The 11,079-nt window shown below is 45.8% G+C and overlaps 2 protein-coding genes across 2 annotated transcripts; one reads left to right on the plus strand and one right to left on the minus strand.

Annotated features, from left to right (window-relative positions):
* Window positions 1-1,455: 1,455 nt before the first annotated feature.
* LOC108125237 (Tubulin tyrosine ligase-like 3B) lies at window positions 1,456-4,834 on the plus strand. Its single transcript, XM_070282722.1, has 5 exons — window positions 1,456-3,181; window positions 3,237-4,045; window positions 4,110-4,255; window positions 4,332-4,467; window positions 4,523-4,834. Exons 1-3 carry the CDS (start codon window positions 1,840-1,842, stop codon window positions 4,236-4,238), a joined length of 2,280 nt encoding a protein of 759 aa, XP_070138823.1. The 5' UTR covers window positions 1,456-1,839; the 3' UTR covers window positions 4,239-4,255; window positions 4,332-4,467; window positions 4,523-4,834.
* A 265-nt stretch (window positions 4,835-5,099) lies between these two features.
* On the minus strand, window positions 5,100-9,510 carry LOC108124972 (Tubulin tyrosine ligase-like 3A). Its single transcript, XM_017240940.3, has 4 exons — window positions 8,130-9,510; window positions 6,763-6,830; window positions 6,256-6,700; window positions 5,100-6,196 (listed from the first exon to the last, which is right to left on the minus strand). Exons 1-4 carry the CDS (start codon window positions 9,493-9,495, stop codon window positions 5,100-5,102), a joined length of 2,976 nt encoding a protein of 991 aa, XP_017096429.3. The 5' UTR covers window positions 9,496-9,510.
* Window positions 9,511-11,079: the final 1,569 nt, after the last annotated feature.

An 11,079-nucleotide genomic window follows, 5' to 3' on the forward strand; every position in this document is an offset into this window, starting at 1 on the left:
AGATTGATTCTCTGTTAATCTGAATCAAAACCTAGGAACAAAATATTTTTCAGATATTTTGTCAAATTTTCTGGGGGGTCCCCTTCAATAAAGTGAATAGTGCATGGATGCCCAATATTGGCCACAGTGAAAGGCATAACTTTGCCAATAATCATCCGATTCATGAAAGAAATACCTTAAACGATTTGTGGATCGATTCTCTGTTAATCTGCATCAAAACCTAGGAACAAAATATTTTTCAGATATTTTGTCCAATTTTCTGGGGGGTCCCCTTCAATAAAGTGAAAAGTGCATGGATGCCCAATATTGGCCACAGTGAAAGGCATAACTTTGCCAATAATCATCCGATTCATGAAAGGAATACCTTAAACGATTTGTGGATCGATTCTCTGTTAATCTGCATCAAAACCTAGGAACAAAATATTTTTCAGATATTTTGTCCAATTTTCTGGGGGGTCCCCTTCAATAAAGTGAAAAGTGCATGGATGCCCAATATTGGCCACAGTGAAAGGCATAACTTTGCCAATAATCATCCGATTCATGAAAGGAATACCTTAAACGATGTGTAGATCGATTCTCTGTTAATCTGCATCAAAACCTAGGAACAAAATATTTTTCAGATATTTTGTCAAATTTTCTAGGGGGTCCCCTTCAAAAAAGTGGAAAATGCATGGATTCCCAATATTGGCCACAGTGAAAGGCATAACTTTGCCAATAATCATCCGATTCATGAAAGGAATACCTTAAACGATGTGTAGATCGATTCTCTGTTAATCTGCATCAAAACCTAGGAACAAAATATTTTCAGATATTTTGTCAAATTTTCTAGGGGGTCCCCTTCAAAAAAGTGGAAAATGCATGGATGCCCAATATTGGCCACAGTGAAAGGCATAACTTTGCCAATAATCATCCGATTCATGAAAGGAATACCTTAAACGATTTGTGGATCAATTCTCTATTAATCTGCATCAAAACCTAGGAACAAAATATTTTTCAGATATTTTGTCCAATTTTCTGGGGGGTCCCCTTCAATAAAGTGAAAAGTGCATGGATGCCCAATATTGGCCACAGTGAAAGGCATAACTTTGCCAATAATCATCCGATTCATGAAAGGAATACCTTAAACGATTTGTGGATCGATTCTCTTTAAATCTGCATCAAAACCTAGGAACAAAATATTTTTTAAATATTTTGTCAAATTTTCTGATGGGACCCCCTCAAAAATATGAAGAATGCATGGGAGTGTCAATTTGACCCGCCGCGGTTGCCATATTAGTAGTTTGGATCGAATTCTATAAGAGAATTGTTTTTTAAAATATCAAAAATAGAAAGAAAGCGTGGAAAGAAAGTTTGCGATTTATTGTATTATATTTTATTCAATAAATTTTTGATGATTTAATAGTCGTTCATAAGTTTTTTCGTTATTAGTTACTTCCATTGGATGTTTCAGCAAGCTCTGAGTTGATTTTCAATAGTTGTTTCTAGTTAATTTCGCACTCGTTTCGTCAAAGGTTTTCTCTTTTTGGTCTTAAATTTTATTGTCTATACAAAGAAATGTTTTATAAATCTATAAAGATTTTTCGTTAGTACATGCGATACTGTTAGAAACTGTTTGGCTTCTGCTTCAAAATTTCACGTTAGTTGCAAGGAGCAATCGACAGTTTTGTCGAGTAGCCTAGCCACCCACCCAACACACACCGGACGCAGAAGGGAGGGAGGCCGCCGAGGACGGTCACCACGCCCCAGCTCAAGCAAACGTACAGAGAAACGAAAAAAAGAAAGACCGAAGACAGCCGGATCACCGTTGGAGACGGAGAAGGAGGAGCAGTAGCCAGCAGTATGACACAGAGTACGCCGGGCGGATTTTCCGGTCCTGGAAACCGCAACCGGTACTATAATCCTGTCTCCAAGATCCAATCACTCATCCATAACCTTGATGCGGAACTGGTGCAGCTCTGCAAGCAGTGCTCCGTGCCAAAGCCCTTGACCAACAACAATGGCAGTAGTAGCAGCTACGCCCATAATTACGCGCATGGCACAGGACCTTTGGGCTCCGGCACAGTCACCAGCTCCAACATTCCCATGCATGGCGGCTTCAGCAGCGGTCAGTATCGACCGGAAAGTATCGGCAACTTGCTGGCCCGAGCCCGTTCCTCCAGCTTGACAGCCCGGCCGCCAACGACCAGCTCGCCGATGGCCCCGGATGCACACAAGCGGCAGATGCGCAACGTTTACCGGACACGGGTGATTGACGCGTACCGAAATCGACGGATCTTCACAGTGTACGGGAACTACCACACGGTGAGGCGGGCATTGATGCGGCGCGGTTGGCTGGAGAAGCTGCCAGCGGCTCGCCACGCCAAGTTGCAGAACATGTCCGAGGACGCGCTGCTGGAGCATGCCAGGCGTGGCAACGATTACGAGGCGGTGGTCATCTCAAAGATGATCAATCATTTTCCGGCCTTCTTCATTTGGCAGGGTAAGGGTCAGCGCGATCTTTGCGCCGAGGTGCGTCCTTTCCGGAATCGGGTGCGCCGCAGCCAGTTCTTAGACTTCTCCACCAAAGTGGGCTTGGTTGGATGCGCCGATCAGGAGAGATGGTACCGTGAAGACGGCGTCTGCGGGATGAGCTATCCGCGCTTCTACAGGCTGGGAGGAAACAATCTTGAGGAGCGTATGGCCTTCATCGAGGACTACCAGCAGACCCAGGCCCGCTCTTTGCTGCTGTACATAAAGGAGCATCGCCCGTCTGAAATGATCAGCGATACGGGAACTATATCCAGCACTACCATCGACTTTGCCCTGGCCAAGGTCAAAAAGATGATACGTCAGGCGGAGCACTACTCCCTGGACGATGCCCGCATCAAGCCACCCACTCCCGCCGAGATTGTCGAGAACCAGACGTTCATGGTCCAGTCCACAGATCTGCTCAAATCCAACGCCAAGTTTAAAGTCAGCGAGAAGGTGATGTCCGAGTACGCTCGTCTGGCGGGTATCTACCTCGATCAGATTGAATCGCTCCGCCCGGACTACCGCTGGGACGGAAGCCGCAACCTTTGGATCCTGAAGCCGGGCTACCAGTCGCGTGGTATTGGTATCGTGATACGCAGCTCTCTGGACGACATCCTGCAGTGGACGTCGAATAATCAGAACAAGAAGTACATTGTCCAGAAGTACATAGGTGAGTTCCAAATCTGTGGTAAATATATCTATCTATTTCTAACTTCCTTCCCTAGAACGACCTCTCCTCGTTTACCGTACCAAGTTTGACATCCGGCAGTACATGCTACTGACAATCACGGAAACGAAAGTGAGCATCTGGATGTACCGCGACTGCTATCTGCGCTTTAGCTCCCAGGAGTTCACCATGGACGATCTGCGGGAGTCGATCCACCTGACCAACAACTCGGTTCAGAAGCGTTACAAGAACAAGCTCAATCGCGATACCCGGCTTCCAAAACACAACATGTGGTCGCTGGACCAGTTCAAAAGCCATCTCCATCATGTGGGTGCGCCGGACGGGACGTGGACAAAGATCTACAACGGATTCAAGCAAAATCTGGTGGCAGTAGTGATGGCTAGTATAGACGAGACGGAGTTGGTGCAAAACGCTTTCGAGCTATATGGGTGCGATTTTATGGTGGACGAGCATTATAATCCCATTCTGATTGAGATTAACTCCACCCCGGATCTCTCACCCTCGACGGAGATCACAGCCAGGATCTGTCCCATGGCCCTAAAGGACTGCATTCGTGTGGTAGTGGATCTGCCCAAGAACTCTTCTGCGGGGACCGGACTCTTTGAACGCGTCTTTGAGGTCAACTACAGTATAAACAAGGGGTCGGATGGAAAACCGCTAGAGCTTAATGGCAAACAGATGACGCTCTTCGAAAATCTTCCAAAGATGAGGAACAGCCCGAGGACACGGCTTCTGCGGAAAATATTAAACAATGTGAAGACCTCCAATAGCCGAAAGCTGGATAAGATCAAGGAACCCCAGATAAAAGCCATAAGGGGCATACCTATCAAGACTGCCAGGAAAAATGTATGTCACCGGGCTTAGATTTCTTAAAATTCTCATCTAACATAAAAAAAAAAATATTTTATAGAAAGCTGATTCGAAAGCAAGTTCAAGTGCGCCCTCAGCACAGCCTTCCTCACACAATGTGTCACCCAAGGCTATCCTGAATCCAACAACACGTGAAAATCTTGCACTTCAGTACACCGCACCGAAATAAAAATTGGAAGAAATATGGTAAATATATATTTTTAGCTTATATAGTTATATTTCTTTTTTTTATAATGCACCTTTCATAAATAATATTTCACAGGACTGTATTAGTAAACGCTTATAAATTCTTCTAAGTAATAGCCACGAACGCTCACCCCCCGAAGATATAAAAAATAAATTTAAAAGCTTCTAAATCATGAATTCTGTATGAAGAATGCTGTGACGACTTAAAACAAGTAAGAAACATATATATTATTCTAGACAAGTTACTAAAATATATTTTTTATTTAGAATATGGGACTTGACGATGCTATAGCTTCACCATCTGCGTCTGCAAGATTGCATCAATAGGGCAGTGAATATCAAGAATATGCAGACAAAGCTTTATTTAAATGTATCGAACAGAAAGTATTTATTATATTTTGGAGTCGCAATATCGTTCCCGACAGATTTCCCAAATATAATCTCACAAACAATCGGTATTCCTGAAAAATTCTGCCACCCAAGAAAAAGAAAATGCTGGTTTTGGATATTGGAACACCCATCAACATGATGTCATACATCAAAATATAAATGTAGCAATAAAATTCGATATGATCTTTATATATTCGTCGTTTTTTTCGAAATTAACATTTTATAATATTATACATTTTTTAGTTTGGTTTTAATTTTTATAAATTAACATTTATTTAAGTAACTATATAACTTTTTTGCGAAAGACCTTCCTGTCATTTGAAACATTAGTTTTAATAAGAAGTATTGAATATTAAAATTAAATTAAAATTCTTCTTTTGAAAAAGTATAGAAAAATGAAGCTGAAATATATTTAAAACTGTTTAAAGATTAAAATTAAGAATAATTGGCATTGTTAGCCAACCGGAAGAGGGGGTATTGGAACCGTAAGCGTTGAACTGTTTAGTTTACTCGCCAGTGCCGTTCGGGGACTCATCATTTCAGCCTGGGAAAGCTGCAGCTCACTGGTGGCCTGTTTCAGGGCCGCCACGATGGGTTCTCCCCGGTGCAGAGCCTGCACAGAGATGCTTATAGGCAGTCGGGGTCCGTTTGACTTCCTGCCGAAGGTTCTGCCTATGGCGTGCATGCTGGCCGCGCTCTCGATCTCGGACTTGGTGCGGACGAACCGCCTCGTTGGCAGTCCCGGTGCCGGCAAAGGCAGTCCTTTACAGCGCGAGGTGGAGCTTGAGGAAACGGCTGTTGTGGCCGTGATGTTGCGGAGACTGCGCCACTTTCTTTCACTTATGACCGGCGCCGTTGCTGCTTCCGGTCGAGAATCCTGGAGAGACTCGTTTCCGCCGGCTGTATAGTTCTTGATGAGAATCTTGAACTTCTTTTCGGTACTCTCCACCGGATTCGTGGAGGTGAGCCGGGGTCCGCAGCTACGTTGCCGCTTGGGCGGCAGGGCAGTGCTTTGGATTGCCTCACCTGAAACCGATCCCCCCGTATTCCGTTTGTGAGAGGCGCTAAGCAACTGGGTGATGGAGCGACCCGCCTGCTTCAGCAAATAGGGACAGGCGGAGCCGGTGGCAATCGACGGTGATTTTTGGAGCTGATGCTGATGCGTCTGCAGTTGCTGCGTGGATTGCTGCTGACTGCTGAGGCTGCTGCGACTGCTGCTCAGAGGCTCCACCATGTACTTCTCCATGTACTCGGTGGCATTGAATGTGGGCATGGCCCGATGTATCCTGGACATGCTGGTCGCTGGATGCAAAATGGCCGACCTCTGGCGGTAGACGCTGCTCGTTGCCAGGGAGCGTTCCCTGCGCTGCTGTTGGTAGTAATAATGGTGGTGGCCATGTCCACTGCTATGATTCACTTTTTGGATCATCTGCTTGCCTTTGACGTACAGGTTGAGGCCCATGTAAGCGGGTGTGGGAGGAACCACCTGGCGATACGCCAAATCAAAGTTTCCCATGTCCGCCTTAGGATCCGTACGTCGATCAATAACAACTGTAAATAAGAGTATTTTCAATGAGGCTTTAAGTACTTGGATTTTCGGGAAAACTAACCCTTAACCACATCCTCCAGGCACTGAGGACACATACGTGCCGTCACACTCGTCGTGGCTCCCAGGTCCGGACTGGAATTTATCTCGATCAGCCACGGGTAAAAGTTCTCACAGATCATGAAGTCGGCGCCGAAGAGCTCGAAAGTGTTGGGTCGCCGGTCCATGTTCTCCTGGGATGCCAGCATACAGCCCACGATGGCCTTGCGCATTCCGGGGAAGATCCGCTCAAGCCACATGTTGTGCTTCCCGATCTGGCGCAGGTACGCCTGAAAGGAGTAGCAGTCCCACATGTTCTCGCTGGGCAGCCGCTTGTCCCGCTTTCCATTGGTATATTTTTTCTGGATCGCATAGTTGGTCAGGTGCACTGATTCGTGGTGATTACTTAAACTATACTCCTGGGAGCTAAAGCGCAGATAGCTTTCCCTATAGAACCAGACGACCAAGGGCTGGGGAAGGTAAAGAATATATTAATGATCCTTTGTCGAAGGTTTTTATTTGTTGAACTCACCTGGGTATTGGTTATAAGAAACCACTGGCGTATGTCAAACTTTGTTTGGAAAAGGATCAAAGGACGTTCTGAAAAGATCATAAGTTATCTTACAGTCAGATTAAAGTCCTTTCAGTTATTTTTTTCAGTAAAGTTTCAGTTTAATAGGGTCATGACCTTGTTTTGTTTATGTGGAGAAACTTGCAATTACTTTTATAATTAAAGCCGTCTCTTAATAAAGGCAGAGAGTCATGAAACCTACTCTTAAACGACGTGCCGTGCTAGTTGATTTTAATTATAGTTTGAAAACTATTCATTTATTATAATTAAAAATGCTGTTGCAAAGAGCAGCTCAACAAAAACAATACCTTTGGTATTTTAAAGGATCCATAAATAGCTAAATAAGAATCAGGAATTTAATTAAAACCGCCATCGATCCTATTGACTTTATTGTTCAATTGAAAATAATTATAAAGGCTTTTCAGGTCGAATTAGCAATCAATGGTACGTTCACCTGTTGATTTATTTCAATACATACATTCCCACAACATCAGGTGTACTGATTTTATTTGATTTCCCCATCATTTACAATCTGGACTACTTTTTCATAGCTGCATAAGCCACTTTACTGAAAATATGATAAGGCCCGTCAATAAACCAAACTTGCCTCGGCACAAAAAAGGACACGTGTGCACATATTGGAATCGGAAATTTAATAAAAACTGCTTTCGCCTTTATTGCCTCCATACGAGTTCATTTGCAATTACATTTCCATATTGACAAACTGGGAAACTGCCTCAGAAAACGGATTTCCAGGGTGAAATTAAAATCAATAGTCCTGCTACGGTCCCCGGCAAACCTGTTGCACAGTCTCGAGGCAGACAGAAACCGTAAAACAAATTATGATTGCTGCCAGAAAACGAGCACAACTACGACAGTCATAGTAGCACCAACCCAGAGGCAATGATTGCGTTTTTAGGCCAAATATTTATGCACTCTCCGTAGGCATGGGATCAGAGGTTCTGCCAGGATGTACGTGCGTGCATGTAAGCACCACAACTGACGTTTCGAGCTCCCCCGAAAAACAGGGAGCCTACAACTTTGAGCAGCAGCGCTACATAGTACCACAACTTTGGCACCGGCCTGATTTACGACCTAGTTTCCGTGTTTTTGTTTATTTCGTTTGCTTGCCAAGTACTGGGTACTTTTCTGGGGCTGCACTTAAGATGCTTTATCCGGGAATCGATTGAAAAGTGTTCAATTTTGTGGGAAAATTTAAAATAAGGGAAGTCCTGCTTTCGAAATATGGACTATTTTGAGTAACTTAATAATATAAGAAAATTATGTATTGTTTAAATTATAAATTGGATTTCTTGGCTTTTACTCACCTATGTACTTCTGGACAACGTAGCGACTTTTCGAGGCAATGGATGGGTTGACGACACCCAGAATTTTCTTCAGGTTGTCCATTAGGAGGATGCCCCGTCCCCGGCACTTATTAGCCGGCTTTACAATCCACAGGTTCTGGTATCCATCCAGGCTGTACTGGGGCCAGTGGATCTTCATTTTGTCGATCAGGGAGAGGCAGCTTTTTACCATGGGATCCAGCCGCTGCCCGTCGTGCTGTATCCGTCCATCCTCGTTGACCAGGAGCTGGTGCTGGAAGAGAAACGCGTCCCAGTCGTGCTCCCAGATCTTGGGCGGGTCCTCGAAGTCGATGTCGTTGTGTTGGCAGCTGTCCAGGTACTCCACCAGTCGCTTGTAGGCAAAGTCTATCGAGGAGTAGGGTATCTTACCGCCGACGGAGAATACGGAATCGGTGCCCTGCTTATGGTATTTGCATAGCATGGCCCGCAGAAAGGCCACGCAGGCCGTCAACTTGAAATTATCTATGAACTCGCCCAGCTCCTCTGGGCTCCAGACATTGTAGCACCTCGGGAAGTACATCTCTGCAGTTCCTTCTTCGAAGAACCAATGGAAGTCACGCAGCTGATTGCACAATCCCTCCTTGGAGGTGAACGGGGCGCGGTGGAACTTATTGATGGTCATCCCGGGATTTTTGGCCTGGTCTATGTAATCACACTTCTCCTTCCGATTTGTCCACAAAAAATCGACGGGCATATGCTCCAGAAAACGTGACATAATGTTGCGTTCGCATTTTTGCACGTACTGCCGTCGGGTTTCTCCTGCTTTCCGCTTGGGCAGCCTCTGGGTGAGATCCTCGTAGGTCATCTGTCCCGCCGGCATCACCTTCCGGTGCACATCCAGCTTCTCCACCCATCCGCGCGCCAGCAGAGCGTTCCGTACCGAGTTGAAACAGCCGCGGATTGTGAAAATTTTGTTTTGCTTGGCCGCCTCCTGGGCTTTTCGGCGGAGCTCATTCATCCGGTCGGTGGTGATCCAGGTGCGTCTAGCCACATAGTTGGTGGGGGCGCCCAGAGGAGTAGTCTTTCCCGACGGCGGTGGCTTTGTGGGTAGGTTCTCCTTGTTTTCCGGCAGTGTTATATGAACAGGAGCCTGCTTCTCCGGCGGTGCCACCTTTACAGGGGTCTCGCCCTGGGCGGGCGTAAGCTCGATCAGCGGAACTGTGAGCGTCATGGCTCCTCTGCTGGCCGGCGTAGGCGGTGGTGCCGCCGGAGGCGTGGCTGGTTTCTTGGCCAGCGTGGCACTGGCGCACTTGGGCACCTGTCCCCTGCCCCCCGCCTGGTCTTGCACCTTGCTGCGCTGCGGCTCACTGCTGGGACGCGTCTGCATGGCGGAAGCGCTCGCTCCAAGCCTCGCCAGCCGACTGAATTTCGCGCCTCTGGGCCACTGGGTGAATGGGTGAACGGGTTGTTAATTTGCCGAGCTCCCTGGCAACCAAATGGGCCAGAAATAAGTTCACAAGTTCACTTCGGCAACGACTCTATTAATAGTAACAGGCTCAACTTGGTCGCTTCCTTGGGTTAGCCTTTGCCTTTAGCCCTGCTCCAAACACGCTCAGATACAGATACAAATAAAATACGAGATATATAGATACATTTAGAGGACTTGTATTTGTGTCAGAGTTTAGGAGCATAGTTTTTGCACTTTTCACGTTGGGTTAGGTCGAATGACGATGGGTATTTGGCGCCTGTTTCCTGGCGATGTTCGATGACATAAATATGACCTACAAAAATTGTTGTTTAACAAAGGATGAGTTATGTTTCAGAAAAACTAAAGAACAAGGCGTTTTATAATATTCTAGAATAAGTTTAAAATATTTTATATAATACAATTTATATAAAAGCTTCTTGACAAGAATGGATGCTTCAAGTTTTAAATGCTGAGTAAAATAATTTGATCAAACTTTAAAGGAATAGCTCCTCCCTTTTTTTAATCAGTGTTTTTAAGTTATAATAAATAATACCAATGATATAACCACTTGGCTCAGCGTAGAGCACATACAGATACCCAAACGCTAAACAAAACACATCCTCTTTGGAGCCAGAGAATCCTCGTCATGTGCCATAGAGACTCCGCTTTAAATGGTGTTTTAGCACGATACTTGTTTGTTTTCTCAGGTTGCTGGCGGGTTGGATATCGTCGTCATCCTGACGTTGTTCCACGCTTTGGTGTTGCTATTGCTGACGGTGTTGGTGTCATTGCTGACGTTGTCGTCACGGGGCGGAAGAGCTTACCTTTGAGCCAGAGACTCGAAGAGGTAGTGGGTGGGCGCTGGGGTGCGGTAATCCGGTTGATGGATGTACTCCTGCCTGCCACGGCTGTCTTGTCTCTGCAATTTGTGCAATTTTCGCAATGGCGAGGAAAAGGAAACTTTTCAATTATTTGGAAAATAATCAAGTTAACTGCCACCACAATCAGAGCGGGGGCTGAGCGATTGCTTTGTTATGCGACCAAACCTATGGGGGTAAGCCTTACGTCAGTGCCATGTGCCATGTGGCTAGGGGCTGAGATTCGCCAGGATCTACCGCCCGGTCTTGTCTCCTCGTTTGCGGGGTAACTGGTTCAAGGACAATTCAGCCGCAAAACTTGATTCGTAGCGGTTTTTAGCACGGGTTGGCCGGAGTTGCGGAAAAGTTGTGTTTGTGGGACGCCCAGGACACGGCACATGGCATACGGCAACACCTTCACCGAGATCCGGGCTCCGGTTCCTTCGGAGTCCTTGCGTGCCGACAATGTTGAGACCGCCTCCGACTGTCTTTGTCTCTTTTATTTACATTTTATTAAAAATTGCCTGGCATTTAGCCTCCCACAGCTCCCACAGACAGTTGTTCCTGCAACTGGGGCGGTAATTAATTTCGTTTGAATGGCGAGGATGTGCGGTGCGGTGGTTTTCGAATGGGTTTATGGCCTGGT

This window comes from Drosophila bipectinata, unplaced genomic scaffold, assembly GCF_030179905.1.
Source record: "Drosophila bipectinata strain 14024-0381.07 unplaced genomic scaffold, DbipHiC1v2 scaffold_249, whole genome shotgun sequence".
Taxonomy (NCBI): domain Eukaryota; kingdom Metazoa; phylum Arthropoda; class Insecta; order Diptera; family Drosophilidae; genus Drosophila; species Drosophila bipectinata.

What these genes read in the sequence shown, in the direction of transcription:
- LOC108125237 (XM_070282722.1), top strand. Translation starts at nt 1,840, where the DNA reads ATGACACAGAGTACGCCGGGCGGATTTTCCGGTCCTGGAAACCGCAAC. An exon ending in CATTGTCCAGAAGTACATAG is followed by an intron (nt 3,182 to 3,236) that starts GTGAGTTCCAAA and finishes TTCCTTCCCTAG; the next exon opens with AACGACCTCTCCTCGTTTAC. An exon ending in TCAAGACTGCCAGGAAAAAT is followed by an intron (nt 4,046 to 4,109) that starts GTATGTCACCGG and finishes AATATTTTATAG; the next exon opens with AAAGCTGATTCGAAAGCAAG.
- LOC108124972 (XM_017240940.3), bottom strand. Translation starts at nt 9,495, where the DNA reads ATGCAGACGCGTCCCAGCAGTGAGCCGCAGCGCAGCAAGGTGCAAGAC. An exon ending in CGTTGTCCAGAAGTACATAG is followed by an intron (nt 6,831 to 8,129) that starts GTGAGTAAAAGC and finishes TGATCTTTTCAG; the next exon opens with AACGTCCTTTGATCCTTTTC. An exon ending in CCTGGAGGATGTGGTTAAGG is followed by an intron (nt 6,197 to 6,255) that starts GTTAGTTTTCCC and finishes TCTTATTTACAG; the next exon opens with TTGTTATTGATCGACGTACG.